Source organism: Ambystoma mexicanum, chromosome 2p, assembly GCF_040938575.1.
Source record: "Ambystoma mexicanum isolate Mex_15411 chromosome 2p, UKY_AmexF1_1, whole genome shotgun sequence".
Lineage (NCBI taxonomy): Eukaryota > Metazoa > Chordata > Amphibia > Caudata > Ambystomatidae > Ambystoma > Ambystoma mexicanum.
In genome coordinates this window covers 1,336,869,036-1,336,891,800 of record NC_090923.1, presented here as the reverse complement: position 1 = coordinate 1,336,891,800, position 22,765 = coordinate 1,336,869,036, and the positions used below count along the sequence as shown (strand labels likewise).

Here is a 22,765-nt window from a genome sequence, read left to right as displayed (position 1 = left end):
TCTTTGGAGTCCTTTTGGAACCTTGACAGCCAATAGACAGAGACTTGCCCATTCAGGAAGAAAGCAACAGCCACATCAATGCAGTAAAATTAAGGTAGAAACAACATTAAGAACTCCTTCTAAGGAAACCTATAAATGCCATCTACCAGGACCATATCAGTTACCACTTTTGTTCTCGATGCCAAAACCCTATACAAGAAACTTAAATTAGAAGACTTGGAAAGTCACCAATCGAACTCACACTTGGGCGGCCATACTTAGTTGTATTTAAAGCAGAATGAGTTTGTAGGGATTATAGGTCCACATTTTTAGAGTTAGCCGTAGGGGAGTTTCTGGACATCGTCTGCTTCTTAAAGCATTGGAAGCAAGCGTTATAGGCTAATCCTGCCCTTTTAAGAGACAGCAATGACAATGCACTTCGAGGCAATCATTGTTCTCCGTGTGGTGAAGATTCTATGTATGTATAGAGTCCCATTTTAGGAGAGTGTGGTGGCCCTTTAGAGTCATAAAAGATCAGAATCCAGCTACAAAATGTTGAGCTCTACCAGGGCCTGTTTGTGCTAGGAAGACTTCTTTCATCTCCTACAACATAAGCATTTCACTAAATTCACTAGAGAGCATCCTCTTCCTTTAGGGTTTTAGAAATGGTTAAGGAGTCTTCTAGCATTATTTCTCCAAAGAACCAAATGTTCTGATTCGAACAAATAGCTCTAGGATGGCCAGCAAGGAAGGAAACACTACAAGAGAATTCGTGAAAAGTGGCGGAGAAAGACCGAATGTGTCAGGACCTTAATATCTGGCTCATTCACAACTGACGCAACAAATCCACGCTCTGGAAAGCTAAGACAGCCTACAACCGGAGCTGTATTTCAGATGTCAAAAACTCAACAAACTTTTTAGCATTTTCTGTAAGATGTCCCCGACAATTTAGTAGAACAAGCCTCAACTCTGTGAGATCCTGCCAAACTTCTTCAACATGAAGACTGACCGCCACCTCCTCCTTACCTCTTCTCACCACTTACATCCTTTTGATGTCCCTCTTCATCTCAGTTATCACCAGTCGTAAGGACTAATGTCTGTAAAATCATCACCCACCTGCAATGTTGACTTTTGGGTAGCCAAGCTTGGGCCCCAGAATTCTGTTCTTTGTAAGAAATTCTTCAACGCATCGCATAGCACTGGGGTTATGCCCAGAAAGCTTAAACAAGATATCATCACGCCACTTCCTGGAAAACCTGTTGCTGACCAGAATGAATTATCAAACGTCTTAGCTGCCTTGGCCTCGTGTGTTGTAAAGGCCTTAGAAAGAAAGAAACTGGTTCTATGTCATAATCCCGCCCGTTGAAGGCTGCGTCCAAAAGGACTGCTTCTTTTAGGCTCATCTTGTATGGCCTTTAACAGGCAGTATTATCACAATGTTAGGTGGTTTAATCCCCCGATGCCCCTTCGGAGCTGCACCCCCAACTTCTCCCAAGCTGGTGAGATTAATTTTCCTTCAGGGGAGTTATGTATATATGTATATATATATATATATATATATATATATATATATACATATATGTATACATATACACAAACACACAAACACACACACACACACACACACACACACACACACACCCCTCCCCTAGAGTTACCAACTCCCCAGGCCTGTGACTTGCTCATCTGGCCTGCGCCCATCAACCACTATGCACACTTGTGTGCGGCATAGGACAGGGCTTGGCGGACTTCGATATTTAGCCTTTTTTTGTCCGTCCACCCGATCTAAAGATCGCAGACAACAGACCTGATAACTAGAAACCATTGATCAACTCTTCTCCCGCTTTTAATTTAAAAGCTCCCTTAATGATTATCAATCATGCTTCCATCCCAGCGGAGGCACCAAAACCAAATTAATTGATGATGTAAGGCAAGATCACCTACAGATATCAAAGTCACTTGTACACGCCGATCCACCTTGACATTTCACTCTGGTAACCACTGCTTCCTTCTATGCTGTCTTGGTCATAAATGAATGGGCGTTAATACTACCACTAACATGTTTTGCCCTCTTTTTCCACCATCATAACAGCCAGATGACCGCCTTGCAGCTAATACTCTTTAACATTTACCCGGCCCGACTTACACAACTTTACGATTGACTAGCACATGTTTACAGAAGATCCTAAGTTCAAGCTGCATGAGTCCTCAGCGGGTTCCGACCGACTCCTGCATAGTGAGGTCTGGATGATCGTCAACCTTTTCTGATTAAACACATTCAAAACACAGTTGCCCTGCTACTCAGCTGCACGGCCCCAGTTATTTTTTACCTTCTTATCATGGTTGCCTTTGGGGACCCCGACCCTCACCCTGAAGCATCTGGTCCACAATCTGTGTGCTTCTTGAAAACATAGACTTATAATCCACCCAAAGCAATGAAGTCAAGCTTCTACCACGAGGGGGCCATGGGGAGAATGGCCCGCCACTTGCTGGTGACTGAGATTAGTGCCCATTGGTCATGCTGCAACTCTGCTACAACAATGTGTTGTACACTACTTTGTCAGCGAACGGGCGGAGAAAATATAGCGACCAAAGAAGCGTGCCTTCTCCGCGTCTTCACCCTAGAGTGCTCTGACCGCATCTCAGGTCATGAAGACATGGCTTTGGTTATTGAGCAAATAAACGCATTGAACTCTGAGCACTGTGTACGACTCGTGAAGCTTGCTTTGGTCCCGTGGTTTTCCGGCAGAAAAACAAAAAACAGTCCTGATGAATACCGGTTTGCTGCCCCTAGATTGCCGTAATTTTCAAACAATATATATATATTCAGAAGTGAAATGCAAGAGAAATCCGAGAAAATAAATAAATAAATGAGGTAAGGAAATCTAGGGATGGACGGGGACAAAAAGGGGTACATGAAGTGGATCCCCCAATTAGGAAAACAAAAGGAAATGCAAAGGTTGTCCAACAGAATTGTCAGTGTTGCTCATTTTTGTAGGCATTTTGTCATGTTTTTCAGGAATAAATACAAGACATGGGGCAGGAACCTTGCCCTTCGATACCTCACCTGTGTACTGCTGATTTACCAAGTGGATTCCTGAGGTTGGTCCACCAGAAGCCACTGGCTCACCGCTAGCTAAAGTTTAAGAAATCTGCGAGTCGATCCCTCAATTTCCAAGGCATTTTTCTAGGACTTTCTTCGGCTGAAACTTCGGGCCCAATTCATGGAATTGTTTGCACGGTTCAAAGTGACTTTGCACTGCTGTGAAAAGTTATTTTGCATGGACGGCACAAACCCTGATTCCTGGAACTGTGCAAAATGTATTTTTGCAGTGCAAAGTCATTGCAAACTCATTTTGTACTACAAAAATGACTTTGTACTGACTTTGCACTGCAAAGGGGGGCCCCGGGGGGAACGCGAAGCGTTTCCCCCCGGGGAGTATTTTGGCACTGCACACGGCCAGCGAGTGGCCGTGGGGGGGTAGAGCGCCCCGCCCGGGGTACTTAAGGGCTCAGGGAAGGTTCGGGAGGCAGGCGACGGTTAGGACTTGGCAATTGCACAGGTCCCGTTGCCCGCTCCCGAGCCTTCCCTGGGTTCCCTGGGCCTAGTTGGCGGTGTAGCGCAGGTGAGATAGGGGATTTTAGTTTAGCGGAGGGAGGGTAGGTAATTAAAAAAAAAAAAAAAAAAAAGGGAAAAAGTTCGGTTGTCATTAGCAGGGTAGGAGGGGTGCCGTAAATAAGACACCCCTCGGCTTACCGGTTTCTCCAGGCTTCCGTGGCTTTAACTGTATAGTCCGCAGGCGGGGGGCGTTGGGCTCCGTTCTTTTTGTCGGTGGGAAGAGGATTATTTCCTCTCAGACCCGCGGTTCGTGTGGGCGTTGGTGCCGAAAGGGGAGCGGAGCTTCAGGGGCCCGGCAGTGTGTCTTCCGCGGGGCTCTGGGGAATTATTCCCGCTACGCTTTTGAGCGTTTGGTCCGTGTGAGAGGGCTTTTTCGGCAGCGCTCGCAGGAGAAGGGGGCTGGGCGGCATGTTTAAAGGAGCCGCGGCCCGATTGTTGCGTGGTGGAGTGCGGTGCTCTAGGGACACGGCCAGGTGGCAGTGTTGTCCTGTTAGCAAGTGCTAATTAGTGCTGGCTACTGGGCGGTCAGGGCTCCTGCTTCCGGACTAGGTGGTGGGGAGGGAGAGTGTAAACTGCTAAGTGGTAGTTGGGCAGTTTAAAAAAAAAAAAAAAAAAAAAAAAAATATTTATAATTTATAATTTTCAATTTAGCAGCAGGGAAGAAGAAATATATTAAAAAAAAAAATATATATTTTCTTTTTAGGAAGGTTAGTTTAAAATTTGTTGCCATTAATTGGCACTATTAGGGAGACTTCTTTCAGGGATCCACCTAGGTGTGTGTGGTGATTGGGGTTTTTGGGGGCGCTTAGCTCCTTTCAGGTTTTAGGTTTTTTCAGGGCCAAAAGGGTTAGTCCACGGGTAGGTCCCGGCTCGGGGGCATTAGAGTATTTAGGGCAAATTTTGAAGGGGTGTTATTTGCTGGGCACACACATTTTAGTGTGCACAATGACAGGCCGGGGGGCGAGCAAGAAGGGGCTGGTGGATGCCGGGGCCTTGAAGAAGGCCCTGGAAATAATTAGCAGGGCCACTAAAGCCCAATTGGAAAGTGCGGTAGGGGAAGTTACGGGAGAGGACGAGAGCGGTGGGGGCCGGCCGCAGCGCAGAGCGGCGGCAGACGGTGCATTGGCGGCGGTGGTGGCTTGCACCCCTACGGCAGGGAGAGGGGAGATTTGGGAATCTAGGGGCAAGAAGATGAGGAGGGAGATAGACAGGAGGGCAGAGGGGGGTTTAATGGGTTCAGGGGGTCAGCCAGAGAGAGAGGAAGGGTATGATAGCTCTAGGGTAGAGGGGAGCGCTCGAGATGGTAGGGACCGAGGGAACAACAGTGGGGGCAGGGGGGGAGGGCAGGTGGGAGTGGCAGGGCAGAGAGGAAGAGGGGGAAAATACCTGCAGAAGAGCGCGGGTGGGAGGAGGAGGGAGAGGTCCCCGTCAATTGAGGAGGGTAGGGTGGGGCGCGGAACGGCCCCCCGGATAGGAGGAGTGGGGGCGGAGGGCGCTGCGCAGCCCCCGCTGGGCAGATGGAGGATGAGGGTTTTGGTATGGCCCCTCCTCGGTTAACGCAAGGAGAGCCTAGAGGGCACAGCACAGCCCCTAGCAACGAGGATGTCAGGGTGGAGGTCGGAACGCCTCGCCCAAGAGAAGAGGACCAGGCAGAGGTTCCCACAGCCCCGCCGAGAAGACGTCAGAGGAGTGGCGGGGCGGACGCCCCGGGCTCGGAGGAAGATCAGCAAATCATCTCGGGCAGGAGCCCGCATCCTCAATGGTATTTAAGGGGTGATGAAGTTGGTTGGGAGGAATACGGGGGGCAATGGGAATTTGAGGATTACAGGGCGGAAAGGGAAAGGGCGGAGGAGAGAAGAAGTTCAAGGTGGGACAAGGAAAGGGAAGTACAAGGGGGTCGGGGTGAAATGGGTCGAGGAAATTATTGGCTGGGCGATTGTGCTGACATGTTTTGTCCCCGCAGCAGGAGCCCTCTGAGAATGGAGAGGAGGAGCAGCGGTGTGGAGGCCAGGCCGCAGATGGCAGGTGTGGAAAGAGGTGAGCGGGAAAGGGAATGGTCATCTGCATGGCAGAGAGGGGTCACAAATAGGGGGTTGGGGGATGACCGGGGTGGTCTGCAAGGTGTGATGAAGGAAGTAGGGGTGCAGGCTTTTGGAGCTGAAGGGGTTGGAAAGAACATTTGCTCAGTGGAGGTCCAAACGGACAAGGTGGTGGAGCCATTGGGGCTCGAGGTGCAGGCGGGAAAAGATAAAGAGGTGGAGGTAAAGGGAAAGGAGAAGAAATTGCCATACATGGGGATAACAAAACCATTGGGGGCACATTTGATGGCAGCAACCAGGGAGAAGATACAGGGAGGTGAATTTGTGGATGTCTTCAAGTTGCTGCATAGGGAGGTGAGAGCGAAAGAGGGGTCTAAGGAGGAAGAGAGAGAGCTGGCTTCACGCCCGAGGGTCCCGGTGACCATTGAGAATTGGACGTCGGCGTTTATCATTTATGCCAGCGTGTATTGCGAGAAATTCCCGGAGCGTTGCGTGGCTCTGCTGAAATACATGGATGTAATAAGGAAGGCTTTCACGAGCTTTGGGGGCTTTGCTTGGGTAAGGTATGACGAGGAATTTAGAGCGAGAATGGCGGAGGACAGTCAGGCGGTCTGGGGGGAGATAGATATGGATCTTTGGCTGCAATGGATGGCCCCAACGAGGCCAGCCCCGACATTACACACGGCGAGCGGGCTGCCAGTGCCTTTCCGGCCCTTTCTTGGTCGCCCCGCCCATGAAGGGGCGGGGGGAGGAGGCAGGGGCCAATCCTCAGCAGCATGCTGGGGGTACAATAAGGAGAGCTGCGCGAGAACCATGTGTAGGTTCAAGCATGAGTGCAGCAAGTGCGGGGGAAACACCCTCTCACGCAGTGTTTCCAACAAGGAGACAGGGGAAGTGGGAGAGGTGCAGGAAGAGGGGTTGGGGGGAAAAGCTTTTACTCCAATTAAAGTGGGGGTGCTGGATGAATGGTTGCAATTTTACCTGGATAGGGAAGGGGCTAAGATTTTGAGTGAGGGTTTTGGGCAGGGGTTTAGATTAGGTTACCAGGATCCAAGGGTGCGGAGATGGGCGGAAAATCTGAAGTCGGCAAGAGAGAACACGGAGGTGGTAAGGCAAAAATTGAGCAAGGAATTGGCAGCGGGCAGGATGGTGGGTCCGTTTGATGAAGTACCGGGTGACCTAGTAATATCTCCACTGGGGGTGGTGCCCAAGAAAGCCCCGGGGGAGTTCAGACTGATTCATCACTTGTCTTGGCCGGAGGGTATTTCAGTTAATGACTTCATTGCCCCGGAAGAGTGTGGGGTTGTGTACGCGAGTGTAGACCAGGCGGTGGAGCTAATAAGGAAAGAAGGGCGAGGGGCCTTCATGGCCAAGTGCGATATCAAGGCGGCGTTTAGATTATTGCCAGTGCACCCAGAGGATTTTTGGTTGTTGGGGTTGCAGTTTGAGGACCGTATTTACATAGACAAAGCATTGCCTATGGGGTGCGCAATTTCCTGTGCGCTGTTTGAACGATTTAGCTCTTTTTTACAGTGGGTTTTCTCATTCAGCTCAGGGTGGGAGAGTGTGTTGCACTATTTGGATGACTTTCTGTTCATTAGCGGGGCAAAAAGGGAGGAGGATTGCAGAAGAATGCTAAAGTTGTTTCAAGACTTGATGGAGGAGCTGGGGGTACCATTAGCCGAAGACAAGACGGAAGGGCCGGCAGTGGTGTTAACATTCCTGGGAATTGAGTTGGATTCAGTGGCCATGACCTCACGCTTGCCGCACGACAAGGTGAGCAAATTGGTGGCACTGTTGGAAAAAACAGTAGGGGCCAAGAAAATGATGCTGGTGGAGATGCAGAGATTGGTGGGACATCTGAACTTTGCATGTAAGGTGGTGGCCCCGGGGAGGACGTTTTGCAGAAATATGGCAAGGGCCATGGCGGGAGCGAAGTGCCCACATCACCGGATAAGAATATCGGGGGCAGTGAGGGAGGATTGCAGGATTTGGTTGCGTTTTTTGAAGAGTTTCAATGGAACGTCTATGTGGTTGCAGGGAGATCCAGTGACTTGGGAAGTGCAGATTCTCTCGGATGCAGCGGGGGCCGGTGGCTTTGGAGTGTTTTGGGGGGGGAAAATGGTGTGCCGAAAAATGGCCGGAGAGATGGTTGAAGGAAGGGAGGAGCATAGCGTTCCTGGAGTTTTTTCCATTACTAGTTGCATTGGAGTTGTGGGGGAAGGAGCTGCGAAATAAGAAGGTGAATTTCAATGTAGACAACGAGTGCGTGGTCCATGTGGTGAACAGGCAGTCAGCGAGGGATCAGAGGGTGGCAAGGCTGATGAGAGAATTTGTCCTGCGTTGCATGGAATGGAATGTGGTGTTTAAAGCAACACATGTGCCAGGGAAGGATAATGGCATCGCTGATGCATTATCTCGTTTTCAATGGCAGAGATTCCGTGGATTGGCTCCAGAGGCAGATCGGGAGGGGCGGCAGATTCCGAAGGAGATGTGGAAGATAGGAGGCTGAGAGCGCTGGCACTGGTGGAGGGTTCATTGGCCGCGGCATCCAAGAAGTCATACAGGAGGGCCTGGGAGGATTTTATTAGAGGAGGAGCTAGTAGTTGGAGGGGTAGATGGGATGCGGAAGAGCGGAGGAGGGATGACGTGATTAATTTCATACTGAGGTGCATTGACAGGGGCTGGTCAAGGGCAACGATAACAGGAAAACTAGCAGGGATCTCCTTTTACGGAAAATGGTTTTGGGGTTTTCAACCAAGTGGGGGGGAGATGGCAAGTAGGATGTTGGAAGGATGGGCAAGGGAGAGTAAGAGGGACAAAGACAGTAGGAGGAGGCCGATATCGGCTGAATTACTGCAGAGTTTGATTGAGGTTTTGGGGGGAGTTTGCTGGTCGGTATGGGAAGTGGAATTGTTTGCAGCTTGTTTTACATGGTTATTTTTTGGGGCCTTTAGGGTTTCTGAGTTGGTAGGGGGAAAAGGGGGGCTAGGGGGGCTGCAGTGGGATGATGTGCAGATTACAGAGGAAGGTCTAGACATCAAGATTAAAAAGTCAAAGACGGATCAGAAGGGAAAGGGCTCTTGGGTCCAGCTGGGTCGAGGGAGCGAGGCTCTATGCCCAATTAGGGTGGGTAAGGTATGGAAGGAGCGCTGTGGGTTTAGCTCAGGTTTGGTTTTCCAGCATGCGGATGGATCCCCGGTTACAGCAGCGCAGGTCTTGGGGGTATTGCGTAAGACGCTGGGCAGGGTAGGAGAAAAGGGGGAGGAGTTTGGGACTCATTCTTTTAGGATGGGCGCAGCATCTGAGGGTAGCAGACTGGGTTTTTCTGAAGAACGGGTGAAAAGCTTGGGGCGTTGGAGGTCGGGAAAATACAAGGGTTACGTTAGGGATTTTGGGAAAGGGGATTGCTGAAGACAGTTAGTAGGACTTGGGGGGCAAGTTGTTTGGTTTTGTAATAAGATGACTTGTCAGTAATTTTTTTAATTTTTGTTTCAGATGCTGCGCAAAGAAAGGGGGAGTTGGCACAAGTTTGGATTGTTGGACATTCAATTGTGAAGTGGGCTGGCAAAGAGGCGGAGAAAAGGGTGTTTGGTAGACAGCTGGGGTGCAGTTATAAAGAAGTGGTGGTGAGGTGGCATGGTTTGGGGGGCCTGCGATGGGATCAGCTGCTGCCCATATTGGCAGGAATGAGAGAGCGATATGGAGTTCCTCAGGTGGTGATGCTGCATGCTGGGGAGAATGACCTGGTTAGGGATACGGGGGTGGCTCTGCTGAGAAAGATGAAGAGGGACTTAGGTTGGGTTAGGGATATGTGGCCTCAGGCGGTGGTGGTGTGGACGAAGTTGCTGCCGAGAAGAGTTTGGAGGGGTGCAAGGAATGAGGGAGCGATAGAGCGGGCTAGAAAGGGGATAAACAGGGAAATGGAGAAATTTTGTGCGTTAGTGAAAGTGAGGGTCATGGACCATAAGGAGATAACATACGAGGGGTTTCTTGTTTTTAGAGGGGATGGGGTACACTTGTCCATATACGGGAACAGTTACTACCTTGCGGACTTGAGTTCGTGGCTGGGAGACTGAGTGAAAAGTTTGAGGTAGAAAAAGGGGGGGGGGGTTTTGGGGCAGAAAGAACTCCACGGGGGAGGGTTTTTCTGGTGCCGGGGGCATGGCCCCTTTTGATGTGGGGGGGAAGCACAATGGGGGAATGACACGGGAAAGGAGGGGGTGGCGCTGTTTGCACAAGCAGGTCACCCCGGGGGATCAGGTATTGAGCCTGGAGGGGCATGGCCCCTGGGGAGAAAGCGGGACGCCTGGAAAAGGGGCAAGGATTCGGTAGGATCCAAGGGATCATTAGGGAGGAAATGGGTTATTTAATTATTTAATTGTTGGGGGGAAATGGGAAATGTTTAAGTTATTTAATTGATTGTTCAAATAGCTATTTAGTTTGTTAGGCCATGGAGCCAGTTAAGCGTTGTGATTGTAAGCTTTGGCCTGTCACATTAAAGCGACCTTTTCCACTTTTAAATGAGTCTGGGTTTTTGTGCAGTAAGCCAAAAGGGGGGCCCCGGGGGGAACGCGAAGCGTTTCCCCCCGGGGAGTATTTTGGCGCTGCACACGGCCACGAGTGGCCGTGGGGGGGTAGAGCGCCCCGCCCGGGGTACTTAAGGGCTCAGGGAAGGTTCGGGAGGCAGGCGACGGTTAGGACTTGGCAATTGTCCCGCCCTCCCACCCCTTCATTTTGTTTAGGAAGTTAGTTATGTAATTGGGGGGAGGGGTCGTTCGTCAGTGGTTTATGAGGAGGAGGGGGGGGTTTATGGTTTAGGGGTCGGTTAAGAGGGTAGGGATGGTAGCTTGGTGTGACAGGTCAGGGCATCGGGAAAGGTGTGTGTAATATTGTTGCTGATGTGGCAGGTCAGGCTGGCTGCAGGTCACAGGTAAGAGGAGTTTGGTGTAGAGGGGAGTTTCAGGGGGTCAAAGGTGGCCGGGGCGCCGGGGGCATGGCCCCTTTTGATGTGGGGGGAGGAAGCACAATGGGGGAATGACACGGGAAAGGAGGGGGTGGCGCTGTTTGCACAAGCAGGTCACCCCGGGGGATCAGGTATTGAGCCTGGAGGGGCATGGCCCCTGGGGAGAAAGCGGGACGCCTGGAAAAGGGGCAAGGATTCGGTAGGATCCAAGGGATCATTAGGGAGGAAATGGGTTATTTAATTATTTAATTGTTGGGGGGAAATGGGAAATGTTTAAGTTATTTAATTGATTGTTCAAATAGCTATTTAGTTTGTTAGGCCATGGAGCCAGTTAAGCGTTGTGATTGTAAGCTTTGGCCTGTCACATTAAAGCGACCTTTTCCACTTTTAAATGAGTCTGGGTTTTTGTGCAGTAAGCCAAAAAATACATTTTCCACAGTTCCGTGAATCAGGGTTTGTGTCTTCCGTGCAAAGTCACTTTTCAGCAGTGCAAAGTCACTTTGAACTGTGCAAAACATTCCATCAATCAGGCCCTTAGACTTTAACCAGGCCGGTGGAAATTCAGAATGCAAATGAAAAACAACCTTGTCCGCTCTAGCCTTGGAGCTCCAGCAGCCACCCCTCTACCCCAGTCCCCACCCCCCCAGCTGTGCTTTGTTCCCTTGCCATCCCCAGCCACTCTGCCTGGTTTCCCATCTCGCATTTTGAAGTGCTACTCTCTGAATGCTGGAAAGTGTGCAAATCACCCAACTAAATAATTAGATAGATACATAAATTAATAAATCAGCATTTTGATGTGGCCCCTCCACAGCGTTACAGTTCTACAAATGAGCATAGATAAAACAAAACACATATCTAACAGGTTTCCTGTAACACTGATTCAATATGTGCCGGCCTGCCCTTACTGTGCTGCTTAGACCAGCCAGTAGAACTCCAATAGCCTTCTTTGGGCGAGGACCTCAAACCAAGTTTGGGGAGCAAGCCCGAACACCATCCCACAAGCCAATGTGAAGGCCCCCCTTCCACTCTAAGTCACCTCTCTGTTGTTGCTCTCCTTTCTTTCCCATCCCCATTCCCAAATAAATTCAGAGAAACGCGACGGTACCTCTGGTTTCTGGGTCTCATCCTTCAGGAAGATCTGCTGCTTCTTGGCGATGGTCGTCGTCCGGTAGAAATCCACCAGTTCGTTCAAGGAGTTGAACTTCTCCTCCCACAGAAAATATTTACCGCTTCTATCCCGAAGGACTTTGAAATGTTGCACATGTTCCCCATAGCTGCGGACACAAGAACAGAAGGTTTATCATTAAGATAGCGGAGTCCTAGTTTCTCATATCACATTATTTGAGAGATTTTATAAGACGGATGCCTTCCTTCATTTGACTTTTTCAGCTTGCAAAGAGCCAGACATGATGCAGACCACACTTTCTAAAAGGTTGCCAATGGGATCTTCTCCATGTCCCACGGGCGCGATGCATATTAATGTGTGGGCAGAGGCCAGCTGGCATCTCTACAAGGGAAGCAAAGCGCTGATGATTCTCAACTTTAGTCTAGATGACAGGGAAAGCCAGGGTTTTGAGTGGAGCAAACCATCTCTTTGGCCATTACAGACTGATGGAAGACAGGATCGATATGAGGTCCAGACTTCATAAGTACAATCTCAGTATTTCCTCAGGAAATTAGAAATTCTTCCACAAAAGGAATGGCCTGGCCTTGGTTTACGGTATTCCACACTTTTGCTGAATGCAACTTTGCCTAAATATTCTTTGCTGATTTTTGTATCCCTTTTTTATCTTAAAACTACAGATAGTAAGTATGGGTATGGTATACAGAAAGGGTTGGGGCTGTAAGAGGGGGATTGCAGGGGTCTCCTCCTGTATTTTGCAGGGGAAAGAATTGTAAATCCTGGAAAATAAAATTTGGCATAGTTGCATTTGGCAAAGAAATGTCAGTACAAATGTATAGATCCGGTAGGACTAGACTAAAATGTTTATAGCTGCTTCTACCACCGCCTCACGGTGCACTGCAGAGCGCATGCTACTTAAGCAATAATTTATTGCAAATGTTCATACAACGGGCACACTGCATTTATAACAACCGAATATGCCCTCCAAGAGTGACTAAGACACATAATTGGCCGGAAAGGAACTGGCAAATCATCTGTCAGCAACTGGGTGAACCCCCAAATGGAAGGTCCCAAAAAACTGAACATTAGTTATTTTCAAATGTGTATTTCAGGGAGAATAGTTACTGTGATAAATCACAGGCTTTAATGTCCAGAATGGATCCCACACCTTCCACACTCGCCATCCTTCTTCAGGGATCTTCTGCCTGGATGACACCTTCTTACTGGTCCCGAGCCTAATCGGAATACAAAAAGATTTCTCCTCTGCAGGGGAACACTAGCTGACTTTTCTTGTTGTGAAGCATCAAACGTGGTATCTTACAGTAGCGCTATTTACACGAATGATCCAGCTACTGACAGAGGTGTGCCAGTTCATTTTCAGCCAATTATCAGATCCTTAGTGCAAGGGGACCTCTGGTGTGGGCCCGAAACTATTTTCTAAGTTGATGTACTTTTTCAAATATTAGTTGGTACCCACTAAATGTGTAGAGGAGCAGCTGTGTGCATCTGCCGGAGATCCCGCCACCTACCTCCCGTGTATTGGAGACATGAAATCGTGCCGTGCCTAACACCAGCCAAATTACCAATACCGCTTGTGGTTTGAAAGAAGAAACCCATTGAGACAACCCTACTGAATGTATCCTCGACGTGGTAAGATCCTGCAGGAGGAAAAACAAGTCTGAAAAGAAGCTAACCAATGAATTAATGACGTCATAAAGAACTGTGCACGTCTCGAGGTACTTGCTAAAGATAATGTATAGATCCTGAAGAAACTAATGACGAAGTAAAGAATCGAGCCAGTTTCCCAATATGAAAGGGGAAGATTACACATGCACGAAGTGCTGCAGAAAAACTACCATTCAATAAATGTACAGTTGCTGAAACGATAGGTAGATTAAATCATTAAGACCCATTTACTGGTCGACAATCTTGATGCGCTCAACCTCTCCCTTCACATGAACAGTCCAACCCATTCTAAAGGGCACACCCTAGGTGCTATCTTCAGCTCCCTTGACCTGACACTTCTAGCCCCCCCTTACCACTCATCTGGTCCGACCACTTTGTCATCCCTTTCTCCATCCTCTCCCTTGCCCCTCCCCGCCCCCCACCTTTACTGCAAATGCTGGAAAAAAACTAAAGATCATCCCTGACCTAGCTGAAGCCCTGCTTCTCAGACCCCACACAACACGACTCCTTCGACTCATGGCGCAATGATTCACTAATTCTGCTCACCCCCTTGCGCCCCTCTTTCTCACGCCTCGGACCATTTCCCAAATGGTTTACACCTGAACTGAGGAATGCCAAAAAACGAAATACTTCCCTGGAACGCAAATGGCGAGCAGATAAAACCAGTCTTGGCAGATCCACTTTCGCCTTGCACCATAGCAACTACAAAGCAGAAATCCAGAAAGCCAAAAAAGCCCACTACAACAACTGGATTCTCAACTGTGGAAACCGCAGCAAAGAACTCCGCAGAATCATATCTGAATTCGTCAAACTCACTTGCACCTCTTCCCAATCTACCCGATCACATTCACTCTGTGACTCTCTCTCTCTCCACTTCTACACCACTGCTCTGAACAGAACAACTACCGTTAACAACAAACTGCCCCTCCCCTCCCCACCCAAACACCGACCAACCCAACAACCACCCCCCGCAACCCCATTTTACCCACCTTTGATTCTTTCAAACCGATCTCCAGAGAAGAATTTCTTGACCTTCTATCTGCTCGCAAACCTTCTGGTTCCCCCCCTAGACCCCTGCCCCGCCTCAGTCCTCAAAGAAATATTCTCATCCACCTGGGCAGGTGAGTACACAAGAACCATCCTAAATGACTCCCTCAGCTCTGGAATCTTCCCCGATGCCTTCAGAATTGCACATGTCAAGCCTTTTCTTAACAAAACATCCCTTGACACCCTTGACCCCAAAAGCTACCGCCCCATCTTGAACACCAGATACCTTGCAAAACTCATCGACCGAACAGCATACTCCCAACTAAACGCCTTTGTTGAATCCAACAACCTCCTTGACCCCGCCCAATCAGGCTTCAGAGCTCGACATGGAACCAAAAGCACTCTGGCCTCAATCTGGACGATCTTACGATCACTGCAGACTCTGCAGGATGCGCTGCACTAATTCTCCTCGACCTGTCTGCAGCCTTCGACACGATTAGCCACTCAATCCTCCTTGACCGCCTCCACTCCCTAGGATTCCGTGGAACCACTATCAAATGGATCGCCTCCTTCCTCAACAACAGGAAACAAATAACCCTCCTCTCCCCTTTTGTCTCGGCTGCTCGCCCAGTTAATAATGGAGTATCGCAAGGCGCATGTCTATTAGCTCTCCTATTCAACCTCTATATGTCCACCCTCCCTGGAATCATCCGCCTGCACAATATCTTGTGCTACAACTATGCCGACGATACACAAATCATCCTTAAACTCCACAGCTCAGACTTCAACTCTCAGCCCAACCTTGCAGCCTGCCTCCTAGATATCGACCGTTGGATGACTATAAACCACCTCCTCTTAAACCACACTAAAACTGAAATCATGGTGTGTGGCAAAACGTAGCTTCTGCCTCGTCCACTTCCTTTGCCCCCTTCCATGGGCCAACCCCCCACCTCCTCCGTCACAGTAAAAAACCTTGGATGTACTATGGACTCTGGCCTAACCCTCTCCCAACAGATCAACAACGTATCTAAATCCTGTCACTTGCATCTCAAAACTTTCAGGCGCATCTTTCCATACCTCTTCTACCCGAACAGACTTGCTGCTGTTATGTCTATTGTAATGTCGAGATTGGACAATAACAACTCCCTTTACCTAGGAGTCCCGGCATACCACCTTAATAACCTCCAAAGAGCACAAAACGCTGCTGTTAAACTGCTCCTTGCCCTGGGTCCAAGAGACCACACCTCTCCAGCTCTCAGAACCCTCCACTGGCTCTCAGTCGGACGAAGGGTTACTATCAAGACCCTGTGCATCACTCATCGTGCAGTGCACAATACCGGCCCTCTATACCTGCAAGATAAGTTAAAACCCTACCTCCCAACCCGCACCCTAAGATCAATCTCTGCCCTTCTTTTAATGATCCCAACTACTAACTCCGACAGGATCGGAGAATCCTCCTTCTCAGCATTGGCCCTGACTCTGTGGAACTCGCTTCCACCACACATCTGACACACCCAAGACTATATGACATTCCACAAATTACTAAAAACATGGCTCTATCCATAACACCAACCACAACCTTAAAGATGTGTCTGAACTCCCAGCAACCCAATGACTAAATACACAATGGGACTCTCTACTATGTCTTCAAAGAATACACCCTCTGATTCGGCTATAAGACAACCGTATAGGAACACTGAATAATGACCTCTGATCCTACCCACAGGATAGGATGGATGGAACGGATGGAGTAATGGATGGATGGAATGATGGAGGGAATAGATTGGCGAAATGGATGGATGGAATGGATGTTGTGGATGGATGAAAGAGATGGATGGAATGACGGATGGAATGAACGGATGAAATTGATGGAAAGGATGGAATGGATTTATTTATATATTTTATTTCTTGATAACGCGCCAAATCAGCCATAGGCCTCACGGCACACACAAAACAGTACAAGACAGGGACAATCAGTAGAAAACAGAGAAAAATCGAAGACAAGAAGAAGGGAACAAACTATGTTGTATGAATGGAACGGATGGACGCATATGAAATGAATGGATCGAACGTATAGCACGGATGCATGTGGAATGAATAGAAGGTATGCATATGGAATAGATAAAATGGATGAAATGGAGAGAATGGATGTAATGGATGTGTCAGGTTTCAGCGCCATTCTATTGTCCCGGAGCCTTTGAAACACAATATTCAACATCAAACATCCAAGCATTTTGCCGGCAGAGCATACAAGAGAAAAAAGAACACTGGTCCTTTAAAACGTGTGTTGCCGGGAGCTTGGAAGTTGCCATGGAAACACTGGTGTCCTACCGGTTCTTCCTGGTCCCGCATTTCACGCTGAAGGAGTTCTGGTTTTGTCAGCTGACAGGCTTCTTAAGCTCCTCCTTTCCTTTTCCTCAGTGCTTCTGAATGACAAATTCTAGTGGCGCTTCCCTTGAATCTTTGTACCTTGCTCCCGCTCCTGTTACCACTGTCATGACCTCCTATGCTCTGACCCGGACTGCCTATTGTTATTGCTTTGCCACCCGTCTTATCTGCTTTGATGATTCTGGCCTCTCGATTTTGGACCGCTTCAGGAACTGCTTTTCTTTTTCCCTTGGTACCTCTCTGCCTGGCACGCTGCTGAACTCGGACCGCTACACGACTCGATCTGTCATCTCCATTTGTACCTTGCTGCCTGATCTGGTATTTGATCTTGGACTTCTTAAGGATTCTCTCTTCCCATACAAACTTTTTGTTTATCTTGGATTCAACCTTCGGTTAGGGCTGGGATTTATTGTGACTTTGTATTCAGTGCGTACTTGAACTAAAGACTGCCTTTTGTACGCTTAGGCGTCCTCATGCCGGCGGGATAGGGCTAGACGTCCTCGTGCCGGCGGGCTAGGTTTTCTTGGATTATGGACTCCTTACAGTCGTCTGGAGAGCGATCCTGTTTTTGGACCTGAACTTGAAATCTCCCTTATCCTACACAAAGATTGCCCATACGGTAAGCCTTTCGTCATCACCACGCTTTCCTGTCATCCCTGTCCTTTCAGTAGATTAGTAGTTAACCTTGTCTTGGGTTGTTTTTTCAGATACACCCCTGTTGCCTACCTCTTGTCTCTCAAAATCAAAGACTTGTCAGGCTATTCCAGGTCAGTGTCGTTCGTTTTCTCGCTGGTTGTTGATAGCTCCTACCAAGAATTGCGTTGTTTTTACTATTGCTTTTCTTGCAGAGAGTCTGGGTCTCCACAGGTGTTTCAGTGACGCTTCCGGCTGCACCTATCAGCTCTTGCTGTTTTGGAAATCGTTTGGCAATCCATCTTTCCGCCCATAGACAATTCTGGTTGTTAGTTTCTTCAATCAGAGTAGTACATTGGCAGGAAGAATTCCACGACTACACTACGGGCGCAACAGAGCATCTGACAGGATGTAATAGAGAAACTATAGCACAGATGCGTGTGGAGTGAATAGAAGGTATGTATATGGAATAGAATGGATGAAATAGAGAGAATTGATGTAATGGATGTAATAGAGAAATTGATGGAAAGGATGGAATGAATGGAACGGATGGACGCATGTGAAAATGAATGGATCAAATGTATGGCACGGATGCTTGTGGAATGAATAGACATGTACATGGATTAGATAGAATGGATGAAATACAGAGAATGGATGTAATTAATAGAACGGATGGATGGGTTGATGGATGGGATGGATAAATGGAATGTACGAATAGAAAGATGGATGAATGGATGGATGGAATATATGGAATTGAATGGAGGATTGGAATAGATGAAAAAGATGGATGGTTGGAAGGAATAGATGGAATAGATGATGGAATGGATGGAATGGATGGAAGGGATAGAGAGAACGGATGGACGCTTGTGGAATGAATGAATGGAATCGATGGCATGGATGCAGGTGGAATGATTGGAAGGTATGTATAGGGAATTGATGAATGGAATGGATGGAATTGATGGAATATATGTATATGGAATTTCAGATAGCATGGATGGTATGGATGGAACTGGACTTTTTTTCAACCCCCTTTTCACTGCATACATATGCGGCGGAGACCCCCACAGCCATTCCTACTCCCCCAACATTCATTATATACTGTACCCATCCCCCCAGATGAAAATGGAGTGAAAAGGGGTAGATTTTTTTTTAAGTCGACATTTTCATCCGGCGCTGTAAAATCGGTGCAGTAATGGTATGATCCCAGCCTTGTATACCTTTCCATGCCTTTTCATGCCATGTTATGCCCCGCTATATGTGGTCACCTGATTGTTTCTTCCAGGTACCCCTCAGTAACCTTCTCACCTTCTTCTGCCTTATACTAAACACATCAACTAGCCCCTCACAGCCTGAAAGTGTTTGCATCTAGTATCCCCTCACGGTCACACTGACACAGCCCTTCAGCAAACCTGAATCCTACTCTAAGGGAAGAAGACCCGATTAGCAACTAACCAAGCAGGATTAGCGCTGGCCAATGGGCCGGATCTTGCCAGGTCCGAGATCCAGCATCAGATGTCTGGCCGGATCTCAGACCCGGCCAGCCTTAGCCCTGACCAGGCTATACCGAGCCTCCAGCTTGGCTGAGGGAAGCAGAGAGCTTGGTGATCTAATCTGCGCTGTGCTCCTTTCCACAGCCGTCACTTGCTCGTCTGCAGACTCTATTCGCTCAACCTGTTTTCTTTCTTCTGGCCTGAAAGGGACACCAAGGAAATCAATAGGCCATGAATATAACTGAGGGTCAAGGGGGAAGGGGGGCATCACTTGTTGAAAGCAGGCTTTCTACAGGCTGGGCACACTATTGTGTTCCAAATGTGCATTTCACACTTCCACAGAAAAGCAAAAGTAATTTCCAGACTGAAAAATGCTGCTTGCATTCACAAATTTTCTTTGATATATTTTCTTTTTTGTCAGACTACCACAAAAACTCTGTAATTTGTGTGCCCCTTTGTGTTTTATCACAGGTTTATAAATATGTTATCTGCTTGTCAAACTGCGCGATCACAAATAAATTCTTCTGTTGTGCTGTTGCGGTGAGAGCGGTTATTAGGAAATTAAACGATGGGTTCATGGGTGCCAAATTTAGATTTTCACTACAGGGGTAGAAATACCCCCACCTCCAACCTGAATGTAAGCAAGCGACCAACCCAATCCATTCCCTGGTCAAACACATGTTATAGCAGCACTTGTTTTTTTGTTTTTTTTAATAAGGAATTGCAAGAAGTCGTACGATCAACAACCAGTTTTCAATATATAACATCTCAACAACGGTCTCTCAACCTGCTGAGCTACCCTGGTAGCCTCCTACTGTAGAGCGTGTCTATGGATCGCTTAATGTACTAAAAAGCACTGCATTAGCATGTTGGGTGCACCACTGCCATGGAAGTGATTTCAAGTGGAATTGATGTACAGTGTGGAGTTTGGAAAGAAGCAGCATGAAAGAAATTACACAATTTTTTTATGTTGTTTTGAACATTTCCTTTGAATAGAATCCAACTGCAAGCTCCGCCTCATTGGAACTCCGCCCCCTCGCCAATCCGCCCCTACCTCCAAACTCCACTGCAGCGCTTGAGGGATCCTGTTTACATTTTTGCCATTTCCACCACTGAACAGGATAGCAACCCCTGGGGAGCCCTTGGGATGATACATACCTCAAGTGCCCGCATCACAACTAACCTAGAAAAATGCCTGTACACAAAAACACAAATTATTCGGGTCCACACATATCAACATTTCAGGTTCCACATCTTGTGTCCCCCTCCTCTCCTCTTACCATCTCTCTTGCACACACCCAGCCTCCAAATAAACTAAAAAATAATATTCTGTATATGAGTGCTAAAAAAATTTATTCAATTAAATGCAAATAAAATAAATTAAAAATATATGAAACTGCCTTCAAGACGCAAAACGCTGCAATTCCTGAAAATCCCACCAGCAGAAAACAAAAAGACCTCTGTTGCACGAGGTCCTAGGCAGAAACAAGCATGTATCAGTGGCAGGCAGGGGCTTGCTTCTCAGGAAGGTGCCAAGCTTGCACGCAATACGAAAAACCTTCCAAAAGTGAAAACAACACCTTGAGAATTTATGCTGGGAGTGCCGAATGTGTTGAATGCAAAATGAGTTAAAAGGTATTCCTTATAGACAGCCTTTAAAGCCCTGACCCAGCTGTAAAGCTACCAAGTACTGATGGATGCAGATTCTATGCAAAGTGTCTCCAAAACAGCATGTGTTGCTGGGAAAACGAGTCCTCTTTTTGTAAATGATGCCATTAAGCCCCCACCCCCCACGCAGAGAAGAAGAACGAGTTTGCCTAAACTGAAAGGTGGTCACTAAGTCCCAGCAAGAGACTGCCCAGAGAAGGAGGCTTTATGCATGGGTGCAACCTGCCCTGTTCTGGTATTATGCAAAGTCTCTGTTTAGCCTCCTGCCAAAGAGGACTCCAGGCAAAGAGCAAGTATGGCCCTGGTGGCCACTGGGCACCCGAAAACCTGCATGGGGTTGCCCAAAACATTGTGCTTGTGATGTTTGTTGGGGGCCCGCTCCCGGATTACTGGAGCGGGCCATCGCAGATGTCGGGATCACCGACATGGACCATTGGGCTGTGTTTACGCAGCCGGCACACAGCAGGGAGCACCCTGCTTGCTCCAGAGCACCCAAACAGTACACATGGGCTGGGGGCACCCAGCTCACCGCAGCCCCGGATCTGGGGCCACCCAAGCCGGGGTTGCACCAATGGCAGTGGTCACACTGCACCACCAGGGCAGTGGGATGGTGTTGCCCGGCAGGGGCAGTGTCCAGATGCAGGGCCTATCCAATAGGCCTTCTGCATGCGGCGTGGCACCAACACGGTGCTTCCAACAAACACACCAGAGTCAGTTCTTTGTTCGACTGACGAGCCGGAAGCAGATCGTCCCTTTTTTGGGTTGGTCACATGGTTACTACCATGTGACCATTACACAAATCCTGGAAGCTACCATGCTCCCAGGAGGGGTGACATGCAACAATTGGGGGCACCGTTGAGTTTCCTTTAGGAGACAACAAGACAGTACCTAGCCTACACAGAAAGGATTCCAGTCGATCTGCACGATATGATCTGCATACTCTCATCGCAACTAGAGAGCAGCCATGACTCTCTGGTACGTATATAGCACTCGATCTCAATGGGACATAGCCGTATACCTCCCAGGGCATGGCCACCTACCCGCACACATCTGCAACAATTCACTACTTTACTTCATAACGCACAGTACCTCTGTCATAAGAATGCCGCCGAATCCCAAGAAAAAATGTAGTCCAGCTGGGCACATAATCAGTCACCTTGACTCGCCTACTCTCCTGACAATCTATCACAGCACCCATCCACTATCCAGATCTCCATGGCTCGGTAGTAGGGACTTAGCCGCCACTCCCTACCTTTATCCTGGCTAAAATGCACACACGCATTCTAAAATCCTCATTTCAACTCTCGGACCTCGGTCTTCCAAGAACCATATAACATAACATATAACATAGCAGAGAGAACAAGTTCCTGGGGAAACGCAGTTCTAAAGTCAGGAGATAAAACCATTTTCAGCAAGAAGCTTCACAATGACCTACAAGCCTGGTTGTTCAGGAGTGGGCATTCTGGGTGTTGTACTCTTTTGCCTGGCACAGATGCCGCTTGCACTGAGCCTCCTGGAAGGCCACAGAGGTGCATGTGGCAATAGGCATTATCTCGAACGGTGGCACCAAATCACTACTTTCCGACATCAATGGTTGCCCGGGCCCCACCACCTGTAAAGGCGGATGGTAATTAGCAAAGGCGCACTCGATGCAGGACACAAAGCTACCATCCATTAGCTTGGAGCAAGCAGGGTCCTCCGCCAATCCTTCCAGATAGAACAGCAGCCAAAGGCCATGCACTCTAATTACCACTCATCGAGTCCCAAAGATAACTGAGTGTATGTATCCTTGGACCATGTTAGAGATATCTGTGAATGAAAAGCTTGAAGCCATTCACAATATGTGCCATCTTGGTACTCACACACAGTAGACAACCTTGTGGTTATTGACAGCAAGTTCTTCGCAAAGTGCATGGCCTGGTACCACTATGAAAGTGGAACTATTTTCTCACCTTAGGTAACCACAGTCTGCATAACTCCTCGCGCTAAGATTTTCAAATTCTAAGTGGATCTGTAGATCCTCCTTTGAGGGCATTAGGAAGTAGTGCTTACTTGCATACCCTCGTTTGGATTTGTGAATCCTGCTCACCTTCACAAATCACACAACTCAAAAAGCCCCTATCCCCCCCAAAATACAATTTGTTGTACCTCTATCTCACGTTACATCCCGCTCTGACATATATGGCA

At 48.2% G+C, this 22,765-nt stretch overlaps 1 protein-coding gene across 2 annotated transcripts in view; it reads right to left on the bottom strand.

Moving 5' to 3' along the window:
• The window catches only part of GRAP (GRB2 related adaptor protein), a 716,059-nt gene that overhangs the window by 38,066 nt on the left and 655,228 nt on the right, over window positions 1-22,765 (bottom strand). For both annotated transcript variants that reach the window (XM_069645680.1, XM_069645679.1), the window contains exon 4: window positions 11,709-11,877. In XM_069645680.1, the coding sequence (XP_069501781.1) occupies window positions 11,709-11,877 (169 nt within the window). The remainder of the gene's footprint in view (window positions 1-11,708; window positions 11,878-22,765) is intronic.